The following is a 27,763-nucleotide window of genomic DNA, read 5'->3' as shown; positions in this document are numbered from 1 at the left end:
TTTCAGACATACTGATATATTGTGATGTTTAGCTAGTGATATATATTTCAATGTTAAAATCCGGATATCGCTCAGCCATAGCTGCTACAGTGAGGACAACATTTGACCTGTTGCCTCGACCACCGCAGATAAAGAGTTGGCATGGAGATGGAGAGCATTATCTCCCTGCCGGAAGTGAATAGATGTCATTTGGCCCTCATGGAAAAGAGCAGAATGCAGTCCACAAGAACATTGCAGGGAGGAAAATGTTGCAGAATGTGTTAAAGAAACAAAACGAAAACCAGACAGGAGCAGCCCAGTGGTTTTCTCTCTGGAGGAAGAAACCTAAAATGAGATAGAGGAGTATACTTTCTTCAACTTCCATTTCCTCTCTCTGTTTTTAATAATCCTGTCTTTAGTGGGAAAGTCTAGCCGTCCTTATTAAGAGACCCGCCCAATTCCCTTAGAGAGCCATGTCCCCTTTACAAGATGCTTCCTGTGCAGAACCCGTGAGGACCAGTGGATAATCCGTGGAGTTTGCATGTTTCATCTCTCTGCCTCTTCTCACATCTGTTTTAAGCCTCTGAGCGTGGAATGTTAAGGGCTGGGAAAGGGAATGGGCCACTGGGGAATTTTACAGTCCACTCTCACCCCCTCCCTTATATTTTAACATGGCAAGAAAGGCTACAGCTACGCTGCTCTTTGCTCACTGACCTCAGCTACCCTCTGTGACTCCGTTGGGAAAAGTCAGCGGACGGCTGCTTCTGGCCATCATCAAGGCGGATTTTGCAGATCAGCCCACCAGTTGTGGCCGAAAGCTTTTCTTTTGATGTGTGGCTTTTGCTGCAGTGCACTCTCCGACCTGGTGAGCATAGGGGGAGTTGGGCAGAAGGAAAACATGGCTCCACAGAGGGAGATTGTACTTTACGCGCTCCTCCATCCCCCACCTCTGCAGAAATTGGTGGGTGAAATGCAGGCGGTGTGCAGTTTTTGCATTGATCGTAAAACTCAGGAGTGGTAAAGTTTGGAATCTTAATTGTTAAAGATTCAAGCGTTGCTCTGTCCTTCTCCCATCTGAATCTCATTAAGCACATGTCATTTTTCTTCTGTTTTTAATTTCCCCTTTCCATCCCTATGAGCTGGGCTTAAGATCCAGATTTCCGTCCTTATCGTCAATCCAACTGCTGATGAGACGTGCAAAACCTTAGAATTTAGAGCAGATAGTGCAATATGTGTGCGCTTTGTGCTTCCCCCCTTTTTTTTAAGGGAGGGTTGCAACACAGAGAACAGGCTTGGCATTCTGGAAGACATGGCCTAAGGTCATGCATACACTCAATGCTATCTTTCTAGAAAAAGAGGTGCTGGAACTCGCCATGAAACTTCTCCCTTGTTCTCTTAGCATGGCAATGGCGCCCACCTGAGAGGTGCCGGAGCTGCGCTCTGGCTGAAAAAAAGCCCTGCGTACATTAACTGTCTGTCACACTGCTTCTATTTTGCTTCACGAAGTAACGTGATAAATGTTGGAAAGGACCAGTGTGGCAAGCGTTGGATTCAGACATTGTCTAGGTCTAGGAAGTTCTCCTGGAGCAGCAACATGGGTCAGGAATGGCTTTGCCCAACCTAGGCTGATGCACCAATTGCAATCTTTCCTATGATAAAGTAACACACCCCTCAAGTTGGGTTACTGCAATGCAGACCTCAGGGGGATGCAAGACTGACCTTTGACGGGAACAGTTTTATACAGATTAGTTTGGGATATATCTTATACATTTCTGATATTTTGAATAATTTTACCATTTTGGAAGTAACTAGAATTGCTTTTTATGTGTATATGAAATAGATAGACCATAGAGTTGATTGGAGGTTACGTAATATAAGAAGTGAAAATGCATTTAATTTTAAACATCACAGTCACACCTTCATCTTATTGGAAAATGTATTCATGGTTCTAGTGAGCTATGGTTGATGAAAAGGCGGGGGTGGGGGGTGGGGAGAGACGACCATCCGGAACTCAGTACTGCAAACAAAAGGCAGAAAAAACTAAAGAGCAAGCAAAGCGAGAGGAATTCTTCCTGAAATACCATTGTACCCAGAAAGCAACTGGAAGAACAGGAATTGCTGAAATTAGCTCTTAGGAAGCTGTGGCTCTCCTACTACAAATGATATAAACTCTAAAGCAGAAATTTAATCTGAACCTTGTTTGTATATTTTCCAACTTCCAATGTGTTTTGTTTGTTTGATCCTGCAGTTTTTAATGAAAATATTTGATCTTTGTGTGCCTCTTCCCCAAGAGGCCTGGAGGATGGCAACACGAGAATGGGCCTTTTCTGTGGTGGCTCCCTATTTGTGGAATGCTCTCCCCAGGGTGGTTTGCCTGGTACGGTACTTTCATTATATACTTTTAGGTGCCAGGCAAAAACATTTCTCTGTAACCAGGCCTTAGGCTGATTGACATCCAATGCCCTTTTAAAATGTTTGGGAAGGGGGCAAGTCATTGGGTTGTTGGGTATATTTTTATTATATATTTTTATTTTGTGATTTTATATTGTGAACTGCCCGAGACCTGTAGGTATAGGGCGGTATACAAATTTAATTAATAATAAAAAATAATGATGATGATGATTTGAATTGCTATAAGCTACATTCAGTGATGTGCAGCATTAGAAAGTTGTGGGGCAGAAATGAATAAGTAGGATGTTGACATGATGCCACAATCTGCTGTTTTTCACCAACACTGAAAGGTGGTCCTGGCAATTAATTAGTCCAGCATAAAAAAATATAACAGTTTCGTGATCCTACAGTTTCGTGATCCGCCATTTGTCATGTTGGGCGAAACTAGTAAACAGAACAGGAATGGAGAGCTGGAGAGGTATAATAAAAACCATTGCATCTTAGAGAATTGTTTGGAGACATTGTTAGCTGTTGTGTTTTTCCAGAACCAGCCTCTTCTTGGGTGAGAGAGGCTGTAGGAGCACGTAGCAAATAGCTGCAGCTGGGGCATAGCAAAGAGGCACATGCATGCTACTTTCTAGGGTTTTACAGATTGTATGTTTATATTCTGGCTTGCTCTTTCCAGCTCAAACATTCTGCATCCTGTCATTGGGGGAATTATGTGTGACATCCTTAAATGGGACAACCCCCCCATTTTTTCATGCAGGGGGAGGAGGAGGTTTTCCTTCCTTCCTTCTCCCCCCCCCAAAAAAAAGCAATTTTGCCTTCTTCCAACAGCTTTTTGCGTGTAGAGAACGAACGTGAATAGACGCGTAGGCAGAAGCAAGAAATGGTCGCCCCATTGCTCTGCATCTTTTGGAATCGTGTTCCCTTGCTCCAGATGTTCAGCATCACAAGGAGAGAAATGTTTGGCATTGGGTTTTTGTTTGAAACTGGTTGTTGATAGTCTCCCGAGACAGCCTGTGACAAACTGTATAATAAAAATGTTAAAAATAGTGCGGCCATTCCCTGGTAAAGCAAAAGTTCCCACAATTCAGTGTGCTGGGAAAGTTGCTGAACTTTCCTTTGACAGAATGTGCTAGTCCTCTGCTTTTACAACCTTCTACTGATCCCCAGTTCCTTGTTTACATGCGGTTCTCTTCCTGCCCTCTCCAAGTAATACAGTAGTTGGTTCCGACTCCTCCAAGAACAATGGAGTAATATACTTAGAAACTTCTAAGAAAAGCGCTTAATATGACTGTAGACGGGGAAATATTTGATGAGCAACGCTTGACTGAAGGCAAATTTTATAGCATACCCTCCAACATTTCTCCAGTGAAAATAGAGACATCCTATTTATTATTATTATTATTATTATTATTATTATTATTATTACTATTATTACTATTATTACTATTATTACTATTATTATTATTACCCCACCCATCTGACCAGGTTGCTTCCAAAAAACTTCCCTATACAGGCAGCCTTCAGATGTCTTCTAAAGGTTGTATAGTTACTTATCTCCTTGGCTTGGGGGGACGTATAACTCTATACCCTCCAACATTTCTCCAATGAAAAGAGGGTGTTCTAAGGGAAAGTGGGACATTCTGGGATAAAATCGGAAACTGGGACGGCTTCTGTAAATCTGGGACAGCCTCTGGAAAATAGGCTGGAAGGTCAGCAATGGACCGTTCAGAAACTATGGACCCTTGGCAGGTGCCTTATCATTCCTGTGCCAAAACAAATGTAGGGAAAGGCAAAGAATTAAGGAGTATCCAAAGCTTTGCAAGCTGTCCTGTTCCACAGCTTATTCCTTGTTCAGAAGTTCATGAGAAGTTCTGCACACTTGAACCATTCGGTTAGGATTGACTGAATATGTAGGAATGTAGTTTAAGCCTGCAATCCTTCCACGCACCAGGAGTAAGCACCATTGAAATTAGTAAAGTTTAATTTGGATTAGACTGAGACAGGCTTGTGCTTCATGACCACAGCAAGTGATATCCTAACACTGCAGCCTGCTTGCACAAGAATCCTATTCTTAGCATAGTGCAGCAGCCAAATCCAATGGGTGCCTTGTGTTTTTGAAAGACCGTGCACGCCTGCTATTCTTATATTTGGGGATAGTTCGGCTTTTCACACCAACTTGCAAACATCTGCATCTTGCCTAATACATGCATCTCATTGGGGTTGGGGAAATGTTACAAAGCAGAAAGTAAATGCTACACATCGCTCAGTGATTTTTATTCTCATCATTATCTCATTCTCTGCAATATAAAAGAAATAGTCTTTGGATGCCAATCTAGTAAAAGAAAATGCTTTCACACTTCTTTTCAGCCGCCTGCACATTGCTAAGCTATTTATGCCAGGTGGAAATACCGGTAGCTGGCATTAGGGATGTATAAATCTTGTCTAGTACCCAAATCTCAACTTTTCAGTAAGCCTCAATTTTTGTAGTTGCCGCAGGTTTGAAGTCAGGGCTGCTTATTGTGTATTCAGAACCCTGCGCACAAATCCGTTCAAATTATTTATGGTTTTCTCCTGTACCACCTTTGGGTAGTGCAGATTCCCCTGTCTCCCGCCCCACAATGGTTCTATCTCCTAGAGATCTATTTGATGGCGTGATTTTACAGAGTTCGATTTGCAAACCAGCCTCACCTACAGAACTCGACTGCACCCCCCCCCAAAAAAACATGCTAAAACGCTGATATTAATAAAAGCAGCATAATCCCAGGGCTAAACAACAAAATGCAGCATTGTAAATCAAACTCTGTGTGGGAAAATGATGGGATTCTGGGATATACAGGAATTATGCAAAATAAGCAGTCATGAATATGTGTTCTCCTATTTTGCAAGATTTACAACAGAGGCCTGTGCATGCTTGCTTAGAAGTAAGCCACACTGTGCAGTGGGGCTTACTCCCAAGTAACATGTGCATAGGTTGGTAGGCTTATTCTGATGCCGAGTGGGGGAGAGGAAGGCTAAGTCCTGATGCCTCTTGATCACCAGAGATCATATTGAACTCCATGCTGTATCAACCTCATGATATCAAGGTTCACCCCTTCCGTCTCCTCCTAGATTCCCCATAATGTTGTTTCATGGTGGCTGCAGTTCTGTCCTGTCCTGCAGCCGTATCTCAGACCCTCCAAGTGTCCCTATTTCTGATTTGATTCTGGATTGTGCCCGTTTTCCTTAAGATGTCCCTATATTCTCTGGAGGGATCATAGAATCATAGAATCATAGAGTTGGAAGAGACCACAAGGGCCATCCAGTCCAACCCCCTGCCAAGCAGGAAACACCATCAAAGCATTCCTGACATATGCCTGTCAAGCCTCTGCTTAAAGACCTCCAAAGAAGGAGACTCCACCACACTCCTTGGCAGCAAATTCCACTGCCGAACAGCTCTTACTGTCAGGAAGTTCTTCCTAATGTTTAGGTGGAATTTTCTTTCTTGTAGTTTGAATCCGTTGCTCCGTGTCCGCTTCTCTGGAGCAGCAGAAAACAACCTTTCTCCCTCCTCTATATGACATCCTTTTATATATTTGAACATGGTTATCATATCACCCCTTAACCTTCTCTTCTCCAGGCTAAGTATGGAATTATGCGACCCCTGAGCCAAGGAGATAAGTAATTATACAACCTTTAGAAGACATCTGAAGGTAGATCTATATAGAGAAGTTTTTTAATCTTTCATGTTTTATTATGTTTTTATATATATTGGGAGGTGCCCAGAGTGGCTGAGGCAGTGGGGCAACCCAGTCAGATGGGCAGGGTGTGAATAATAAAATTTGTTGTTCTAGTTACAGGTAGGTAGCCGTGTTGGTCTGGTGTAGTCGAAACAAAATAAAATTCCTTCCAGTAGTGCCTTAGAGACCAACTAAGTTTGTCATTGGTATGAGCTTTCGTGTGCATGCACACTTCTTCAGGTGCTACTGGAAGGAATTTTAAATTTTGTTGTTGTTATTGAATAGGATGCCTGTATTTTCATTGGAGAAATGCTGAAGGGCATGTTATACAAAGTAAGCCCACTGACTCAGCATGGTTTCACAAGCAGAGTACAGTCAAACCTCGGCTTGCGACCGCCTCCATTTGCAACCGCTTCGGTTTCCGACCACCGTGGACCTGGAAGTGTTTACATCCAGGTTCCGCAGCACTCGGATGCACAGAAGCGATCTGCGCAGAAACGTGCCTCGGGGAGCGATGAACTCGGGGAGCGACCGGCTCCCCGGAACCAATTGTGGTCGTAAACGGAGGTGGTAGAAGTGGAAACTCACTGGGAGACATTGTGGCCAGCATGATCTATCTCACAGGTTTGTTGAGAAGGGTATACTGGCAGATGTGGGTGCTAAATAGACATAAGTAAATAAGAACCCCTTCAAATAAAAAAGGCACAGTTTGGGAGATGCTGAGTAGACATAGCAAGATTTTACAAAACTTTCTAGGGGATGTCTACCCATTGATCAATACGACCAAACTTAACTTCCTTTTGCAACCCAAACTTTCACGACTCCCAAGTTCAGCTGCCCTTTGGTTGCCGAACCATTCCAGTCGTACAAATGAAAAAGATGAAATAAAAATAACCAACTGTTCTAGGGACATAAAACTTGGTTGCAAAGCTTTCAAGTCACGGCAGATATGTCCGATAAGCTTCAGATTTGTTTCTGAAGGACTCCTGGAAGCTGAAAAGGATACACATGAATTGTGGGAAAACGGCTGCTCAGTAATCAGATACTTCCATGTTCTTGGGCATTCAAATCCAGGGTTTTAACTCTTTCTCGGGATTCGGTGACAGCCTGAAAATGTTTTGTCTTAAAACCTCAAAGTTGGAGAGAGAGAGAATGACCGTGAACAGTCACTGCTTCATTAAGTAGATAGCAGAAGTTCCTGGGTAACTTTGCCTCTTCGGCAGCAAATCAGCAGCCGATTTAAACAAATAAGCAACTATATACTTCATTCTGCTTGAATTCATTAACCTTTTCATAATTACAGCTTTCAGCGTTAGCCACCTTTTGTCCTGTTACCTAGCACCTGGGAACTGCGGCTGGCCCCTGCCTTTAACCCTATTGATCCACAGCTGCTTTCTAGAATGCTGTAGCCTAGTTGATGCATCCTGGGAGGAAATGTTAGGCTGCAAATCAGGGGCAACCGATCTGGAGACACACGGTAGTAGCTAGATTTGTTTTGCTTCTTGTCAAGAGAGTAGGCGCAAGGAAGCAGGCCATCACTACGCGATTGGTGTAAACTCATTGCTGTAAGACTTTCTCTGAATTTATTTTTTATGTGCTGTTTGTTGGGAGATTTGCTTTAAGCCACTGTTTAATGTTATTTTTATAGTTCATGTAGAAGGCATGTTCATGCAGAAGAGGAAGAGAGGCATCTGTAATGCAACCAAACCTTCTGGGCTATTTTCGTACAGCCTAACCAATTGGATCTCAGAGCCACCTTTAAGCCTGAAACGTGACAATGCCTTGGGGTATGCAAATAGTGGCTGGATCTCACGAAAGGTTGAAGGTGAAGTATTATTGCTGGCAAGTAAGCTTAAGTGAATGCAGCAGGTCTTAATTCTGGACAAACATGCCTAAGATCAGGCTAACACCATCAGATTAGGGCAAATGGTATGAATTTTGTCCCTTAGCTTCCCACCTGCAAAAATGCAATAGAGGAATAACTGAGCCTAACTGAGCCTCGGTCCAGTATACCTGAAGGAGCGTCTCCACCCCTATCGTTCTGCCCAGACACTGAGGTCCAGTACCGAGGGCCTTCTGGCGGTTCCCTTGCTACAAGAAACCAAGTTACAGGGAACCAGGCAGAGGGCCTTCTCGGTAGTGGCACCCACCCTGTGGAATGCCCTCCCACCAGAGGTCAAAGATAACAACAATTACCAGACCTTTAGAAGGCATCTCAAGGCAGCCCTGTTTAGGGAAGCTTTTAATGTTTGATGGATTTCTGTATTTTAATATTTTGTTGGAAGCCGCCCAGAGTGGCTGGGGGAACCCGGCCAGATGGGCGGGGTATAAGTAATATATTATTGTTGTTGTTGTTGTTTAGTCATTTAGTCGTGTCCGACTCTTCGTGACCCCATTATTATTATTATTATTATTATTATTATTATTATTATTATTATTATTATTATTTCTTCAGTGGGTTGTATTGGGTTGTGGCCATTTGGTGCATCTAAGCTTCTGTGTGTACACCAATAGCAAGTCATGACTTAATCCCTTTTGGAAGAAAAGGACTTGGTCCGCATTATTAAAGGATTGTGCCTTTAGCACGCAAGCAAAGAGAACAGGCAAGGGAGTGATGAAGACATTATGCTCATATGATAACTGAGAACAAGGAGAATTGATGCTGCACGCATCTCAAAAGGCAGGCTTAATCCACATTTCAAAATGTGGACGTTTGTAGGGAGAGGACTGCTTTGTTTTCTTTCTTTCCTTCCTGCTTTGCTGATCCGCCCCAGCACTCTCTTGTACCATTAGTAAGTGACCTTCCGAGATTACCATCTGCTTAAAGAAGAGTGCTGTGGCATATCAGGCCTTATGTGTCTCCTTGTCCTTTTAACCCCAGCTGCTTTCCCAAGCTTCTCAAGGGGGGACATCCTCTTGAAACATTAGCCACATGTCCCATCTTCCCTGCAATTCTCAGCAGATGTAACGGTGCTGAGGCCAATTTCTTACTGGAGACAGATGGATGCTCTTGTTTTTTGTTTTGTTTTTAGCATCTAGCGGACGAGCTATCCTTCCTCCCCAGTTGGGATAAATAATGAAATAATGTGCCAACGGAATGTGAAAAATCTGAAGACACCATTTTGGACGTGGAATTCTTTATTAGATGAATGGACCCATTTTCAAGGGAAAGGATGGAGGGGGATCTTGTTGACCTTATGTGAATGGTGATATGTTTAATCTGTACATAGGTAACTTTGGTGTGTCCTAAATTCTGGTTGCAAATGGCAGCAAACTGCAAAGACAACATGGGGTGTTCTGCCTGTAAGGCGAGAAAGATGCTTTCGACGAAGAGACAGAGTACTTCTGTTTTTCATGTGTCTGCATGGCCCACTTTTCTCAACATGCCAAAGTGATTCTCCAGGAAGAAACTGTGCAAGTGTCTCCAGATCTAATTTGTGTTGACTCTCTTTACCATTCTGTTCGTTATAAAACCCCTAATTTATCTTGATTGCATGCTTGGCTCAAGTAGATCTGATTAACGCCTCTGCATTTTCACCGCAGCTATTAGGAACAAAGTTGTAATTACGAGTAACGTTCAGGTTTGTTTGTTTGCTTGCTTGCTTGCTTCTGAATGACCTTGAAATAGTCACACATCAATTTTTGCAGCTGAATCGTCTTGAGAACTGTCTCTTGTCTGCAGCCACCTTCGAAGGGCCTAATGCTCAAAATGGCCTTAATATGGTAGAAAGTTTTGCCAACGTGGTATGTATACTGCCATGGTTACTGCTGCCTAACCAGAAGTGGTGTTAAAGCAGGGGTCCCCAAACTAAGGCCCGGGGGCCGGATCTGGCCCAATCGCCTTCTAAATCCGGCCTGCGGACAGTCCGGGAATCAGCATGTTTTTACATGAGTAGAATGTGTCCTTTTATTTAAAATGCATCTCTAGGTTATTTGTGGGGCATAGGAATTCGTTCATATTTTTTTTCAAAATATAGTCCGCCCCCCCCCCCCCAGGTCTGAGGGACAGTGGGCCGGCCCACTGCTGAAAAAGTTTGCTGACCCCTGTGTTAAAGGATTAGGAAGGACCATCACAAGGTCTAATGACTTGGACTCAGGTCCTCTGATAATGTCTTAGATATTCAGTCAGGTCACACTAAACGCATTGGCCCTAAGGTGGGTGACCAATCAGAAAATAACTCCTGGGGGCAAGGAGCAAAACAGACCTTCCTGCCTTTAAAATAAAAATAAAAATCTATCTATCTATCTATCTATCTATCTATCTATCTATCTATCTATCTATCTATCTATCTATACATATAAAACAATTATTTTATTTCCTCATTACATTTATATCTCACCATTCCTCCATATACTCCATATTTTCTTTTGTTTTCAAGCAGAAAGATTTTGTGCGCTGTTAGTTCTTCACTGTGTTTAGATATCTGATAATATACGGTTACCATATTTCAAAATTGAAAACCCAGACACAAAAAGTTTTGTGGGGGGTGGGGGCAAAGTTCCGATATGGACTGCCATACGCACAGGTTTTCCCAGACATTTTAGTCGCTTTTTCATTTTCGGCGGACGAATCCTAGCTACGTCCGGAAAATTCCAGGCATATGGCAGCCCTAGGTAATACAACTTCTGATAAGAACAAGCAAATAGTTCTGCGTGGATGTTACTGGCCCAGAGATGGGAAGAAGGTAAAGTCCCCACCAGAGAAGAATGGCAGATCAAGTTGATGGCTTATGCTGAAATGGCTAAAATGACCAGAAGAATCAGAAATCAGGAAAACCAAAATTTTAATAAGGAATGGGGGAAATTTATAACTTATCTTAAAGACCATTGTAAACAGTTAAAATTGTTAGTAGGATTGGAATATCATTTGTAGTTTAATGGTGAATTTTGGATACAATGCAGAGATGTGTATTATTATAAAAGATACAGGAGGAAATTATTAACAGTAGGACCCACAAAGGGGAGGAAGGAAGTCCAAGAGATTACCAAATTTTTTCGTTTATAAGACCAAATTTAGAAAATGGGCATATGCACTATCAATGTATAAGACACCCTCAGATATTTAACCTTATTTTAAAGTAAAAAACCCTAGTCTTATACACAGAAAAGTACGGTAATTGGAATCTAGTTATTATGTTGTATGTTGGATATGTGACAGTAAAAATTCAATCTGAAAAACCAAATGAATAAATTTCTTTTTAAAAAAAACAAAAAACCAAGCAAACATTACGTGTCACAAGCATACAATTTCTGAAACTGCGTACACCAGTAGTTGAGCCGTACACTTGTACTGGCATTCACACATAACGTTCAGAAAGTGTACTTCCTTTATATGGTGTATACAATTGTTGAAGCTGTACACATCAACGACTGCACAGTCCTTCGCACTGGGACCGAAAGTGGGTGAGAACCTGGACTGCCTCTACACATTTCAACGGAATGGAATGTGTGAACAGAACTTAATAAGACACTCTTACAACATCAATAGTGCCAGCCTATACATGTCTACTCGGAAGTGGGGTCCATGGGACGTAATCCCAGGGAAGCGGGTACAGGATTGCAGCCCAAGTCCCACTAATTCTCAGGAGCCACTGGAATAGAAATATAATGCTGGCCATTGACTGTAGCAGCAAAAGATTTAATTTGGAATGTACCTTTATAAATATTAAGTAGTGTGCTGAGATAATTCTCTCTTGGGAACACAAGACCATTCTGGGCCTGTCTATTTAAACAGAAAATGTGGGGGGGGGAGGGGAGGGGAGTAAATAGGGTTCCTTTTTATATTAATATTTATAGGCTATTTCCCCAACTTATAGGCTTACAAAGCATATCACAACGTTTTAAACTGTCACAGGTTTGTTTGTTTTTTTTAAATGCAGTGCCCAAACAATAAAATAAATTTTATTTTATTTTTCATCTTTCTGTGCTTTCCTATTTATGGGTTGGTATATTCCTTCCAGGCCGAAACTGAGGCTGCTACAACAACAACAACAACAACAACAACAACAACAACAACAACAACAACAACAACAACAACAACAATTATTATTATTATTATTATTATTATTATTTATACCCCACCCATCTGGCTGGGTTTAGAGAACATCTTTTAACCCAAAGGAATCCTGGGAACTTTAGCATACCCCCTCAGCCAAGCTACAATTCCCATCACCCTCAACCAAGAACAGTTTCCACGATTTTTGGCAGCGGCGGCAGCAGCGGGGGGATTCATATGCTTTTAAATATATGGTATAATTTACCTAGGAGTGCTAATTTCCACTCATTTGGTCCGTTAAATGCTTCCTCTTACCTTTCCCCCAGGTGTTTCCTCACCTCCAGGGAGGATGAAAACCATCGCTTTGCCCCCGCCTTCCCAGAAACAGACATTTTGATTGGGCACCTGCCCACAGTTGTCAAGGTGACAGCCAATCAGAAGGAGTGTTCCTAAGACCCATTAAGGTAGAGCCTAGGGGGAAACCTCAGACCTGGGGGTCTGAATGTGGCCCTCTAAGCCTCTCTCTTCGGCCCTCGGGACTCCCCAGGCCAGACATCCTACTGGCACCGGTCCAAACCTTCCTTGAGTGGTTATCCCCACCCCCACCCCAGACTGGAATATATCCTTGAAGGGTGATAATGTCTCTGGCTTGCCTGGATACAAGATGAGAGAAGCGTTTTCAGAAAACCTTTGCTTGGCTGGCCTGCAGTCCACTGTACTAAGGTAAGAGTAATAATATCTCTGCTTTTTTGCTTTTTGCCCCACTCACAACGGACGTGTATGGCCCTCCTAAGGCAATGCGGCCCCAGGTGTGAAATTACCTAAACTGCACCACCGGGAACACGCATAGCCTACCCTCCAACATTTTTTCTCCCATGAAAATAGGGACGTCCCGTTCCATAATGATAATTTTACTATTCATGCCTCACACATCTTCCTGGGTTGCCCCAGCCACTCTGGGCAGCTTCCAACAAATACATATATGCTTCTATGAGGTGCTTTGTTTTATTTTGATAAAATGTCTGATAAAATGGGTCGACAGTCCTACTCGAGTACTCAAAGTGTTTGTCCCTCATATCCTCCCAACATGGTTCCAGTGAAAATAGGGACGTTCCTATTCCATAATAATCATATTATTATTATTATTATTATTATTATTATTATTATTATTATTATTATTATTCATACGTCGCCTGTCTGACTGGGTTGCCCCAGCCACTCTGGGTAGCTTCCAGCAAATATATATATAAAAACATAATAAAATGTTAACTTTTTTTTTTAAAAAAAAAAACCTATACAGGGCTGCTTTAAGATGTCTCCTGAAGGTTGCATAGTTACTTATCTCCTTGGCTCGGGGGGGTCGCATAACTCCATACCCTCCGACATTTCTCCAACATAAAAATAGGGACGTCCTAAGGGAAAGTGGGAAATTCTGGGATCAAATCAGAAACCGGGATGGCTTCTGTAACTCTGGGACTGTCCCTAGAAAATAGGGACACTTGGAGGGTCTGACCCAGCAGAAGTCTGAGGATGAGGGAGGATGGATGTTTTATCATTATCATTATCATCACCACCATTTTATTTTATTTTATTTATTAGATTTATATACCGCTCTTCATCAAAAGATTTCAGGGGTGGTCACAGAATAAAATACAAGGTAAAACGCAAGTGAGCAATTAAATGAAAACAGCAAAACAATACCACCACCCCTCCAGACACATTTAAAAGGCTGTAGAATATTAATCAGCCAAAGGCCTGGTTAAAGAGTAACGTTTCCGCCTGGTGCCTAAAAATATAAAATTAAAGGCGCGTGGGGAATCTCCCTGGGGGAAAAGAGCATCACACAAACAGGAAGGCACCACAGAGAAGGCCCGCTCTCGTGTTGCCGCCCCCTGGACCTCGTGTGGAGGAAGCACACGGAGGAGTGTTTCAGATGCTCAACGCAGAGTCCAGGACAGTTTATATGGGGAGAGGTGCTCCTTCAGGTTTATTCATTTATACTCCGCCTTTTCCCCTGACGGGACTCAAGGCGGCTTACAGATAAAAGGGAGAATGGCTAAAAAACATGGAAGGAAAATCATTTAAAGAAATAATTAAACATGTATAGATTTTAAACCGTATACATATAGTTTAAAATACACAGATAATTACACACACACATGCCTAGCAGGGCATCAGCCCTTTCATTAAAAGCAGCCAGTTCCTCAAAGCCTGTTGGAAGAAGGTCTAGGGTGTTGCATAGCCTTAGATCTAGAGATTTACTGTATTGGCAACGCAGCGGCAACGCAGCACGGCTCCCCCCTCCCAGCCCAGTATGCTATGCAGCCAGCAGCTGCAAGGAATGGAGCTACTTATATTCGGGTATTTTTTTCTCTCCCCCCCCCCCAATTTTAAAGGTGTGGCTTATATTCAGGTGTGGCTTATATTTGGGCCAATATGGTATATTTACGGTGTAATTCTGTGCATGTCTACTCAGAAGCAGACCCCACTGAGTTCAATGGGACATCTCCCTAGGTCAGTTGTAGCCTTACCCATCCCGGGTTCTTACCTTACCTTCCTTTAAAGAAGTGAGAGCAACATTGCAATCTCACAATAACCTTTTTGAGGGAGGTTGGAATTCAAGTGGCTTGGCCACTTGGCTCCATCCATGCCCACCATGCTTTCCAGCCATTACGCCACACCATTCCCAAATCAGTGCATTTCCTTTGGGAATCAAGAAGTTCGGGGGGATGGAGGCCATTGCAAAATAATAAGAAGAAGAAAGAAAGAAAGAAAGAAAGAAAGAAAGAAAGAAAGAAAGAAAGAAAGAAAGAAAGAAAGAGAGGAAGGGGACCCATTTAGAAAAGGACTGAAACGTACAGAGAGGTCTCCAGGTGGGAGCTTCAGGGTTTATTTCTGGAATAGACTTCAGACGACACTGTGCAGTGGTATGTCTCATTTCCTCGCTTGCCCATTGGCCAGCTTTGGATCTGCGATGAAGTCCAAGTCTTTTGGCAAGGGTCACAGGTCTTTTCTCCTGCTGTGTGTTGCGCAGTTGTAAATTGGCGTGTGGTTTTGGGTACTGCAGGTTCCATCCGTCCAGTGTTTCTACTGCCCACCCAACCCCACGGTCTTCTACCGTGAAAGCCTTTGAATCCCATCTCCTTGGGCTCCATCTTGTCACACCAGAAGCTTTCTCCGTTGGCACCTCTGAAGGTGGCAGCATAACCGCTGCCCCCCCTCCAGTCATGACCCCAGTCCGCTCTGTAGCTCCACCCTTGTCAATATCGCTTTAAGCATCTGTTCTTTCCCTCCCTACAGCAGTTCCAACACGTCACACAGCTTCATCTGCCTTAATCGATCCTAGTGTTGAGCGATCTGGAAGTGTCTTTGTTTACGAGGGCTCCTTTCAGCCAGGTGTTTTTTGCCACCTGCCCCACTCCAGGCCGAGAGGCTGGGCTGAACTGAAGCAGTAGGGCGATGAGGGCTTTGCAGGCCTCGGGCAACAGGCCCAGGCCGTCTGGGTAGAACACCCCCTTCTTTTGTCTGCGCGGCATGCTGTGGATGTGGGTGTCGTCAAAGGGCATGCAGCCAGTCACCATCACATAAAGGACGACCCCCAGGCTCCAAACATCATATTTCTTGGGGTCATAGGGGATGCCCAGCAGTACCTCAGGGGAGGCGTAGGCAGCCGATCCGCAGTAAGTGGTGCTCAGGTCTGGATAGCCGCGGGACTCCCTGCCAAAGCCAAAGTCGGTCAGCTTGGCACGGCGCCCGTCGGCGGTGAGCAGCACGTTCTCGCACTTGAGGTCCCGGTGCACCAAGTTCCGGTCGTGCAAGTAGCGCACGGCAGCCACTACCTGGGCGAAGATGTCCCGGGCGTCTGGGACGCAGGGCAGCTTCCCCAGCTGTTGCACCAGCTGCAGCAGGTCGGTGGAAGCGGCTTCCATCACGATGTAGAGCTTCCCATTGCAGACCTCGATGAACTCAAAGACGCGCACAATGTTTGGGTGGCGGATGGCTCGTAAGATGGACAGCTCTCGTGGGAGAAACTTGTGGACGAAATCGGGGGGTGCCCGGCGTCGGTCTACCACCTTGATGGCTAGTGGCCCCTTGTACTTGGCCGAGGTGGCTACTCTTACCTTAGAATAGCTCCCCTCCCCCAGTGTTTGGCCCAGCTTGTAGCCAAGCTCACTTAGCCACCTGTCCCCTCCAGAACTCTTCGACATGGTGCAGGGTGCCGTGGAGAGCTCCGATGGGTTTGACCGGGACTTAGATATTAAAACTGGGACCAGAGGCTTTAACCCATTGTGTGTGGTAGATGTTAACCTGCACCCCCTCCCATGCTGCCACTGAGTGCTTAAGACAGCAGCTTTATACAACCTTACCCCAGAGTATTGTGATGTGCTAGAGGTGTCATGGGGTCACCCCTCCTTGGGTTGCCAAGGCTGCTGTGCTTGCCTCCTTCACTTCACCTATACTTGTAGGACATGCACAAAAACTCAGTGATCACAATATTTCTCTCCTACGATTACCAGTGTACCTCTATTCCTTTGGTCTAGCGTTAGGGCAATGTGGTCATAAGGACTTCAGCAAAAGCGTTCCTGATGGGAGTTTTATTCTACACTGCTATAGCCTTCATAAGAAGTGAGGTTGATGGGGGAACATCTGGTGCCTCCACCTCGAAAGATCTCAGGTAGCTTGCTGGAAAATGTCCCCTTCTGAATTCCCAGAGAACTGCTGCCAAGATGGACAGTGCACATTCTCGACTAACCTGGGTCATTTGAGTGCTTTGTTTTATAATAACAATAACAATAATATTTATACTCTGCCCATCTGGCTGGGTTCCCCCAGCCACTCTGGGAGGCTTCCAACAAAATATTAAAAATACAATAAAACATCAAACATTAAAAAACTTCCCTAAACAGGGCTGCCTTCAGATGTCTTCTAAAAGTCAGATAGTTGTTTATTTCCTTGACATCGGATGGGAGGGTGTTCCACAGGGAGGGCTCCACTACCGAGAAGGCCCTCTGCCTGGTTCCCTGTAACTTCGCTTCTCACAGTCAGGGAACCGCCAGAATATTTCAGTTCTTATCATACAGGTGAACAGTTCACCACTTGAAATTTCTACTCTGAGAGGAGCCAAGGGGGAATCCATGTTTATTATCGCAAGAAGGAATCATGTACTGGTAAAGGTTGTTCCTCCACATACATTTTAAAGAAATGTATTTTAAGCTTCTCTAATATAAGTAACAAATCAAAAGCAGCTTGGAAAGATTTTTATTCTATGCTTTTGTTTTTCTCATTTCCGTCCCTGATTATTATTTCCATTTGTTCATTTATTTTATTTCATAAAATTTATACATTGTAAAAAACAAAACAAAACCCCTCTCAAAGCGCTTTACATATTATATTCTTTTAAATTTGCCATAGATTAGATAACGCTTGATGTTTCCAGTGTCTGTGGTTCTTTCTTTCTTTCTGTTGCAAAGAACTCAGGGAGACCCTTTAGCATCTTCCCATTTGCAGCAGCTCAAGGAAGTATGAGACAGGGTAAAAAGATCCTTACTGAACTTGTAAGCTGGGCAGATTCGTTAAATTTCATATGATTGGTTTAAATTTGGCAGTAAAGCAGGCAATGGACAGGAACACAGAGTGTAGGCATACAGTCAATAAATAAAATGGGCAACGGTAAGGTGTAGCCTTTGATGCACAGTCTTCATAGGAACAACCCTATTCAGGCTTAAGATATGCTTCTGCTGAACAACTCAGCATCATTTGGTTTCTGTAGTGGAAAGGGTGGGCAGTTCTGCAAGATTACAGGATTTCCCAATGTAGCTTTCTATAAAATGATGTAGCATGATAATGTTTGTGCGTATGGCAGAGCAGTGTTGCAAACTGAGATTGAAAGCTGGGAGCTAAATGGCACCTTAAACCTAGGTAATGGGCGCCACAACGGAATGTCTAGGCGCAGTTTTTTTATAACAAGAATACAAAGCTGAAAATGAAGGAACTGCAGTTAAAATATTATGTTCATTTTTCACATGGTCTAGTCCTTCCCTTGCCCCGATATTCTTAAGAGGGTCTCTTCTCCAGTCGACAGAGAGTAGCTGGAAGTGGGGAGGCAGGAAAAGGTCCCCCTTTCCTTCCACTCTGCAGTTTTAACCTGAAATCTTAGACGCGGTACTGCACCCAGAACTCAGAAACTGCTTGCACTAATGAAATTCCCTGTTGCAAAATGTGCCTAGAACAATGGGAGTTTTGAACACTGCGGCAGAGTATCTTCAGGGTTTCTTCCTACCTTTACTAAAGTGTTTATTTCTTGTTTACTTTGCCAAGCGAGAATCTATTTGAAAATTAGGTGTACACAGAAGTACTGTTGTTTGCCCTACCAAGAGCATAGGCCCTAATCTTCTAGTTCAGGGTTTCCCAAACTTGGTTTCCCAGCTGTTTTTAGACTACAATTCCCATCAGCCCTGACCACTGCTCCTGCTAGCTATGAATGATGGGAGTTGTAGTCCAATAACAGCTGGCGCCCCAAGTTTGCTTTAGGAGATAGTGGAAGATAAATGTTATCTATTCAGTGGTCTGTGTTTGCCTGAGCTTGAGTCTTGTCTAAGGATTCCAAGCTCCTGTGTTCTGATTCGAAACATGATATCCAATCACAGAACATTTCAGGATTTGGGCCTCTGTCATTGGCCCTTAAACTCTGTCATGATTCGCAGCTTGGAAGTTCAGACAGCCAATCACATTGGGAGTAGGAGTGGCCCAGGCCTTCAGAAATGTATATAAGCAGTTGATTTGCCCTTGTTGTCCAGATCTGTTAGTTCAGTAAAGGTTCTTGCTGTTATCACTTTGTCTTGCCTCGTGGAAACTCACCTACACTTCAATAAACATGCTCAGTGAAAACCAAAAGGTGTGGGAACAGGAGTACCCCTTTAAACAGTTGCAAGGTAAAGTTTAGGTTAGGGTTACTGGTTGTACGTTAAGAAAATGACCACTTGGTTGTCTATTAGGCTCCCTCCAGATCTGTGTTTTGCTGCCCCTTGATCGAAGGGTTTTGAGGGCCATGACATCCTTCCAGGATTTAGGTTAGTCCCCATGTATCCAGGTAGTACATTTTTCCCCACCTCCCTGATCTGGTAGGGCTCTAATCTTCCGGGTCAGGCTTAGACTTTGTCTAGTCTTACCGATGTCTATTAGGCTGTTATGTCCACCTCCCCATTTCCCCTGTAGCCCACAGCAGCAGGTCTGCTGCTTCCAGACTGCAAGCCCTCTTGGCTGACTACGTCAGAGAATCCTGACATTGAAATCAGGCCCGTTAAACAGAGCTATCTGCATAGGAAGAGAATGGAGAAGGTTTTGAACGTCGGTCCTGCCCAACATCCATCGCCGTGCAGGGCCAGACCCACAGAGACTTTCCATTCGGTCGGATCCTAGAGTTTCTATTGAAGTGGTTTAGTCATAAAAAAAGTCTTTCTGCAGAGGCAACCATCCAACTTCCTGGCTTCACGGAACGATGGGAAATGAGGGGGAGGGGTTGGTTGGGGACGTGGAAGAAGCAGCAAGCTAAATTTACGAAAGCCAGTAATTAAAACCAAAGCGGAGGAAAAAGAGCAAGGGAAGCAAGTATCCACTTCCAAAAATGTTAAGTTTAGGAGTTTGCATGCCACGAAGGCGATTATTTTAGCACAGGAGAAAAACCGAGCCGCTGGCCAACTGTAGGATGCCATCTACTTTTGTGGGCAGCTTATTAATTCCAGGCGCTTAACATGAATGAATCATAGCTACAGATGAACTCTTTGGTGCCCTTTTGAGCATGAGCAAAAACCCTAGCAAGAAAGCAGACGTGAATGGTATGAGGGGTTTCCCCCTAGTTTTCATTTGGAGGTCAGAATTCCCCTTTCCTTCACCTCGCTCAGTCCCCCTGGAGAAATACAGAAATGTTCCCCACCCCCAGTCCCTAATGGAACAGACATGCTGGGTGCATCTAGACATATTTTTTTTAAAAAAAGTGATTCAGTTGAACCCGTTGTAAACTTATATACAGGGAAATCCCGTTGGCGAAAGACGGGACTCCACAGCGCCATCTGGTGTCACTGTGTTATAACACACGTAAAGCACTTATGAATGTAGCTGAGTCCACTGTTAGAGATGGGCATATGTATAAATATAATGGTTGTGGTGGTACAACCTACTACATGCCCTAAATGTAGCAAAAGCTGGGATGGCTTCTGTAAATCTGGGACTGTCCCTGGAAAACAGGGACAGCTATAAATGGAAGATCAGCTTCCCAGCTCTATGGATGGTGTTTTGAGGTCCTTGTGTGACGGCGTCAGGGTAGAATTCCCTGTATGGTGCAAAATTCCCCTCTAAGCACAGATAAAAGAAAATTGCCTTTGATTTGAACACTGCTAGTGACAGTGTTGTTGCTTGACCTAAGAGTAAACTCAGGGATTGTTAGAAAGGGTTTTTTTAAATTAAAAAAAAGAAGAAGAAAGAAATTTTGAAATATAATTGGGTGGCCCCTGGTGTGTTGCTGAGCAGAATGTGTAAACGGTCTGCTTTGAGTCATAGTCATATAACTGTGTTCCAGGGAAGAAGCACAGAAGCATAATGCTTAGAGCTAAATGGGTAAAGCTCAGCTTTGTAACAAGATCCACCCCCACGTCACTCCAACTAAATAGCAGGATATTCAACAAGTGCTGAAAACACAGCATTCAGGTTAATCAAACCTTGCTAGGTATCGTGTTCAGTTGTGCTTTCATTCAGCTTCCAGAGGCAGAACAATTGCTGTTTTACTAATTGGTTTCTGAGTACTAAGTGCCATTCAGTACAGAAAACAGAGGTTGTTTTTTTAAAGTTCACTCTTTTTTTGCATCTTAATCACCTGCCAACTATTTTGGCTCTAAATTATTTTTCAAAGTTACAGTAAATGTTAAGAATACAGTATAGCCCGAATATAGGCTTGTTCATTTGTTTTCAAATAAATGTGAATGCTAGTTAGTAGAGAACTGGAACTGGACCCCAGTGGGACAGAATGTTGCCACTGGCAGACACAGGACGTGTGTGTGTGTGTGTGCACGCGTGCGCAAAACCTTGTGGATCTCAAAAGAGGACTGATACCTGGGCTTCTCAGCTGTGCCAAACTGAAGCAACTGTATATTAAAAAAAAGCAGGGGAGAAAACCTCCCTGATTTCTTCCCTGGTTGGTATGAACTGGCTGGACTTTAGATGAAGTACTTGATCTGCTGTGTCACCACTGACCCGCCCCCCTCTTTCCTGTTAACACAGCAATCCTACCCCCCCCCCCCCATTGCTGGCTGAAGTGCGTTAAAACGAGGTGGAACTTCTCCACTGCAAGCAGAGAGCAGCTCAGTTGGCCAGAGGGCATTGGTTGCGCCTGGCATGTCTGCAGAAAGTTCCCTAGGAGCACATCTGTTGCTGGCAGGTTCCCAAGTGGGGCAGGGTCCACGTGGCCAAGGATCTACGGGGAGAGTCCATCAACAGCAACCCCCTCTATCTTGACATCACCTTTCGAAGTGGGTTTAAGTCGAGAGAATACAAAGTGCGCATTTTTGTATGTATGCCTATGCAGAGCCTTATGTACTTGAGTGATGTGCCAACGAGGAAGAACACGCTTTTCAGTCTTCTCCTTTGTAATTTTCTGTGTTGTTTTCGGTTACCGCTATTTCTTGTTTCGCAGGTGGGAAATGGTTGGTCTCTTAGACGCAAGAGTGGTGTGGAGCTGCTTTAAAGGGCAAGCTGTCCTACTTTGGGGGTCACATTCCGCTGACCCTGCTGTTGGGCATAGGCTGTGGCACAGAAAGTGGGTCTTCATGAATATTTCCCTTGCTGAGCTAGCTTCAGAGTACAGTATGGCATGGTCAGTAGTGGAGAAGCTCCTTTGCTTACTTAAGCTCTCTCCTGATGAGAGAGAGGAAGGAAGAGAGAAAGAAGGAGAGAGAAGGCGAGAGAGAGAGAGAGAAAGAAAGAGAAAGAAAGAGGAGAGAGAGAGAGAGAGAGAGAGAGAGAGAGAGAGAGAGAGAGAGAGAGAGAGAGAGAGAGAGAGCATTGCAGGCTCAGAACTGCAGCTGTGTGAGAGAGGCCAGGGGTCTAGGGTTGCCAGACTCAAGAGAGGACAGGACTTCTGTGCCTTTAATTGCCCTGCTCTCTTTTCAGTCTGGAAACATTAAAGAGAAACCAGCAGACCCTTTGCTTGGAAATTAAACAAAGGGTCTGCTGGCTTCTCTTTAAGGTTTCCAGACTCAAAAGAGAGCAGGGCAATTAAAGGTACAGAAGTCCTGTCCTCTATTGAGTCTGGCAACCCTGCGGGGATCCCTAACAGAGAATGCTCAGCATCTTCACCAAATTACAGCTCCCAGAATTCTTGGGAGGGAAGTTGTGACTGTTAAGCTGGTATCATGCCAAAATATCGGGGACTCTTGCAACTCTACAATTCTATGGTTCTAAAAGCTACAGCGTATGCAGTTATGAGTGCCGGTGCTCCCTTAAAAGACCAGAATGAACAATCTCTTTCCTTTTACTCCCTGTGTGTGTTTCTGCTCTGCACACACAACTTCTCTCCATCGTCCCCCCCCCCCCCCCCCGGATAGAAATGAGGTTGTTCACAGGTGAGATGATGCTGTGGTTGCTAGGTAACCACAACGGGCTGCTTCTCCCTTCTCCAAGAACGGGCAAAATGGCTAACTGAAAGCCTGAAGCACAGCCATAATCACCTTGCACTTTCTCCCTTGGATCTTTGTTCCACCCTTCCAACAGCTTCCCATGGCAGCCTTACGACACCCAGTCTATAAATAAAGGCAGTAAAAACATTGAAAACATACACCAGATATCCACAAAGCAGTCAATTCTGATATATGGGGGGTGATAACCCAGACTGGATTGCTTAACTAAAGAGATTCAAATAAATCTGCAGACTAGCTTCCTGGTGTATTGAGGAGAATCTGCTCTGTTACATGACTCACTCGCGTGAGCGAAGGAAGGATAATATTTAATCAATATATCCTCTCCTACTGTCCTTATCATTCCCACACTTGCTAACTCTCCTAGGGCAGGAGTCTTGCCCAAAAACTGCATTGGAAGCTCAATGGGGAGGCCTTGTTGTCCAGATTAGGCCCTGTGGCTGGAGGTTCCCAACCCTAAGGAAAGGGGAGCATAGCAAGCGGCACAGAAAGGAGAGAAGTGGGTCAAAGGTTTAATGGTGAGTACTGAAGAACAAATCACTCCCAAGACTGCATAAACAAAACTTAAGGCGGCAGTCCACTGGTTCTTTATTTTTGACAAAGGCCAGTTCACTTACATGCGTTTATTTATTTATTTAAAAATTGTGTGCTGCTGTTCATAAAATAATGCAAAACCTGTTTCCAGCAACCGTGCATATGTAGAATAAAAGCCAAATAAAATTTTTGCAACCAGAGATCATCAGCTATTATGGAATGGTGTTTTCTTAATTGCGCCTGAGTAAGCTTGGTGGCATGTGATGGAAAAGTTTTCAGCGGACATTTGGATGAACATTCAACAGAGCTGGGTTGATATTAAAAACTCTGATTCCTGTTGCTGCTGGAAGAGCCTCACCAGTGACCAAGGATGTTCCTGCAAATGGTTCACCGATGGCATACAAGCTCGCAAATGACAGGAATAGCACAGCCATGCCGGATGACGATTTTACGGTAGCACTGCAATTGGGGCAGTGTGTCAGTGTGCAAAAGCAGTCAATTAAGGTGTCGTCGTGAAAAATGGAAAGACCTATAGTTCTACGCGAAAGTCTTTATTTGAAAATGCCCTCCTTAGGCCTTCCATAAGTTTTTTTTAAAAAAGAGTCTTTGCTTACTGGTTTCATACAGAGCAGCATTACACAAGATGCAGGACTGACAGATCCCCTGTGGACATATTGTTCACCCGAAAGCCTCTCTCAGGTATGTACTACAGTACTTGCATCACTGTCAATACAACAGCCTCCCCTTGTCTTTGTGGTGGCCCATTTTCTTTCTATGTGGTAGTTGGCATGTCGTTTTCTGTTGCAGGAGGAGTGGCTGGGTCAGGTTCTGGCGTATACTGGTATTTGTTCACAAAATGGTCCACGAGACGCTGCCTGGTTGCTGCCACTTCTTTCTCATAGGCGTTTATTACACTTTGCCCAGTTTTGCTCTGGAGAAGCAAGGGGGTAGATTTTACTGAGCTGACATTTTTGAAGCTAAACACTGCAAGCATCTCCTTTAGATATTGCAAGATACGGCAGGGAGCCTGGAACTACCAGTGCCTCAAGCTCACTGTTCCCCTGCGTGGGGTAGGTTACTTGTGACATGTTCCCCTAGAGCAATGTGCACACAATTGCTACGAAAGGGGCACCTTTCACATCTCTGGGGGGTGATAGGTGGCACTAGAGAAGCGGTACAGGGAACCAAAAGCATGAAGTGCAGGCGGCAAACATTTTGTGCACGTCCGATTGACATGCAACCTCCAATGCGCAGGTCATTTTGGACCTGGAAGGGGGCAGACTTATGCACATTCCGCCAATGCCTGCAGGGGCCAGGAAAGGAACTCCCCTACAAAATGTGGCCGCCTGTTACTTCGCACCAGTTGTTCCAGTGGCAAGATTTTCTCCAACCCTTTCCCACTTGAGTTAGGGGTCAGAGCTCTTTACCGCTGAATCAGAGCCAACGGCAATCTGCTGGAGACCTGAATTGCTGTTTGCCGCATCTCAGCTTTAAGAAGCGGTGTTTTCTCCGGGAAAACTCTGGAGTTAAAAAAGGAGCATTCAGACACATGGGCCTTTGTCCGGAAGGCACAGAGCAAAAGGTAAGGATGGACAAGCCCTTAGACACAGAGATGCCAAGATTTACATGAACTCATGTTCTTAGCTTCGAGAACACTGTCCAACCATCTCGTCCTCTGTTGTCCCCTTCTCCTTGTGCCCTCCATCTTTCCCAACATCAAGGTCTTTTCCAGGAAGTCTTCTCTTCTCATGAGGTGGCCAAAGTATTGGAGCCTCAGCTTCATGATCTGTCCTTCCAGTGAACACTCAGGTCTGATTTCCTTCAGAATGGATAGGTTTGACCTTCTTGCAGTCCATGGGACTCTCAAGAGTCTCCTCCAGCACCATAATTCAAAAATTATGAACATGAGTTTGACCAAATTAAAAAATTACGAACATGAGTTTGACCAAACTGCGGGAGGCAGTGGAAGGCAGGAGTGCCTGGCGTGCTAAGGTCCATGGGGTCACGAAGAGTCGGACACGACTAAACGACTAAACAACAACAACACATGAACTAGTGGAGAGCCAAAATTCATTTTGGTGCAAATTTCCAAAGCCCACAGATATCCGTGTCTTTACTTACAAGAAAGATCCTGACCCGCTCCATCTCTAGTTCGTAGTATTCTTCAACTGTCAGGTCGTCAAAACTTTTAGAAAGGGACAAAAACCCACAAGAGTCTCCGGCACGCTTGGAGTGCTCCAGCCTTCAGTGGGAATAGTAAGATGGCAAGTGAGCTGCTTAAGAGTACCAAGAGAGATTAGAGGAATTTTGTCCTCATCCCTCCCCAACTTCAACAACTTTCTCCATGCTGCTTTCACTTCAATAAGGTCTGTAACGATTTACATTGGTGCTTTTCTAGCTAACATGCATTAGCCAAGGTGCACAAAGTGTAACCCAAATACAGTAGAAAGGCAGAGTCTTATCTACTGATGCCAGCTTGGTATTTCAAATCGTTTTCACCTTGGGCAATTGCTAGGCCAGAGAACCTCGTTGGGTCTTACTTACCAGGGATCATGATCTGGCTCCCAGCCCTCCAACTCTATTAAGCAGAAGAAACACTTTGCCAGGTCAGGTTCATTTGCTCCTGGACAGTGGATCAAGCCAGCCCTGGCCATCTGAATGAGAAGAGCAGAACAACATGTTGAAGACATTGGCAGGGAAGCTATATTGTGCAACATGGGGCGATTCTTGCCATCCTGACACCTCGGGTACCTTGAATGTGCCACTCTTTGGACTCTTTGGACTTTGTTGTAGCAAATAAGGCTACAACAGCTTAGAATATTTTCTTCCCCACGTATACGATAAATCATGTAATCATAGAATTGTAGAGCTGGAAGGGAGTCAACTAGTCCATGCCCCCTGCAAAGCAGGAATATTTTTTTGTCCAATATGGGACTCGAACCCATGACGCTGAGATTAAGTGCCTCGTGCTCTGCCGACTGAGCTACCCAAGTTTAAGTAAAATAGATTAGACTAGACATCCTTAAAGCTTTTGATTGCTTAGAGTGGTAATACCTATTAGCAGTACTAACTAAAATGGAATTTGGTCCTAATTTCTTACAAACCCTCAAACAAATATACTGTACTCCCAAACCTCAGCAAAATGCAGGACTAACAGTATGGGCTCTCATACCATAGCAATCCAAAGAGGCACAAAACAAGGATGCCCGCTATCTCCCTTCATCCTGGCTCTGGAACCTCTAGCAATCTGAATCTGAGCAGCCACAGACATCAAGGGAGTGGAAATAAAAGGCAGAACCTATGAATTAGGGCTCTTGGCAGATGACCTAATGGTCACAACACCAGACCCCATAAACTCAGCAACCTCCCTAATCAGAGAACTCAACATATTTGCAATGGTGTCAGGTCTACAGGTAGATTTTGCAAAGTCCGAGGCTATGTGTTTCAACACCCCGCTCCCCTACCCAAAAATAATTTGCCAAGATAAAACTTTGCTGCACCAAGTTCAGATACCTAGGGGTACAAATAACCAGAAACCTCAGCAAATTATACCTTCACAACCCCTTGTGATGTCAAACCTACAAAGACCTGAAGAGATGGAACAACACCAACTTCACTCTCTCAGGCAAAATAGCCATGATCAAAATGATCACCCTCCCAAAATTAACCTACCTATTCCAAACCCTCCCAATCAGGATTCCCCCAGCCCAGCTTTGCAAATGGCAGAAAAAATTACACTCATTTATCTTCTCACGCAAAAAAACAAACAAACAAGAATAAGCCCCAAATACCTGCACCTCCCCTCCTCAACTCAGTAGCACTTATGCATACTTGACCTACAAAATCTGGTTTTCTTATTTGTTTGATTAAGCAGACCTACACTTTCAGGAGTACACTTGCAGTTCTCTTTAAAAGGCCAGCATGCAAAGCTTCTCAAGCGATTCTCATAATAATGCATGCTTCTATATTCTAGCAGGCACTTGGAGTTTGAGTTGACTTTGTTCAGCACAGTCTCCATTTCTGTGACTCCTTAGCAGGGTTTCCCTGGCATGACTTACGTCTTTCTATATAAGGCACTGCATTAAGCTGACTTGATTGGTCTCCCCTGTGAACATCATTCAACGTAAATGAGCGAGGGGGAACCCCACCCAAAGCAATCTGCAGTTGTCAAAAGAGGAAAGCTGTGGCAAAACAATAAATAAAAGAGATAGCCCAGCAGCCAAGCCCTGTTTGGTTTGTTCAGTTCAAGTACTTTATTAAAAATATTTTTACTCGGCTTTCCAGCCAAAAGAAAAGGCTCCTAGCGTGACTTAGCATGATCAATAATAAGCTTATGCTTACAATAAGACACATACACACACAAAAGGAAAAATGGCTTGCTGGGAGAAGGGGAAAAAAACCCTTAGGCACTAGTTTTCAGTAACAAGGTTTTTGTAAGTTTTTTTTTCCTGGTG

The 27,763-nt window shown here is 44.1% G+C and overlaps 2 protein-coding genes across 2 annotated transcripts; both read right to left on the bottom strand.

Moving 5' to 3' along the window:
* Positions 1–15,422: 15,422 nt before the first annotated feature.
* Positions 15,423–16,298, bottom strand: LOC118084189 (testis-specific serine/threonine-protein kinase 6-like). Its single transcript, XM_035113605.3, has one exon. It carries the CDS (start codon positions 16,296–16,298, stop codon positions 15,423–15,425), a length of 876 nt encoding a protein of 291 aa, XP_034969496.1.
* A 7,492-nt stretch (positions 16,299–23,790) lies between these two features.
* On the bottom strand, positions 23,791–27,340 carry LOC118084290 (baculoviral IAP repeat-containing protein 5.1-like). Its single transcript, XM_035113707.3, has 4 exons — positions 27,190–27,340; positions 25,854–25,963; positions 25,431–25,551; positions 23,791–24,240 (listed from the first exon to the last, which is right to left on the bottom strand). The coding sequence occupies exons 1-4, from the start codon at positions 27,325–27,327 to the stop codon at positions 24,082–24,084; spliced, it is 528 nt and encodes a 175-aa protein (XP_034969598.1). The 5' UTR covers positions 27,328–27,340; the 3' UTR covers positions 23,791–24,081.
* Positions 27,341–27,763: the final 423 nt, after the last annotated feature.

Source organism: Zootoca vivipara, chromosome 1, assembly GCF_965207765.1.
Source record: "Zootoca vivipara chromosome 1, rZooViv2.hap1.1, whole genome shotgun sequence".
Taxonomy (NCBI): domain Eukaryota; kingdom Metazoa; phylum Chordata; class Lepidosauria; order Squamata; family Lacertidae; genus Zootoca; species Zootoca vivipara.
Note: the sequence above shows the minus strand (reverse complement) of the source record. Positions and strands in the feature narration are given on the sequence as shown.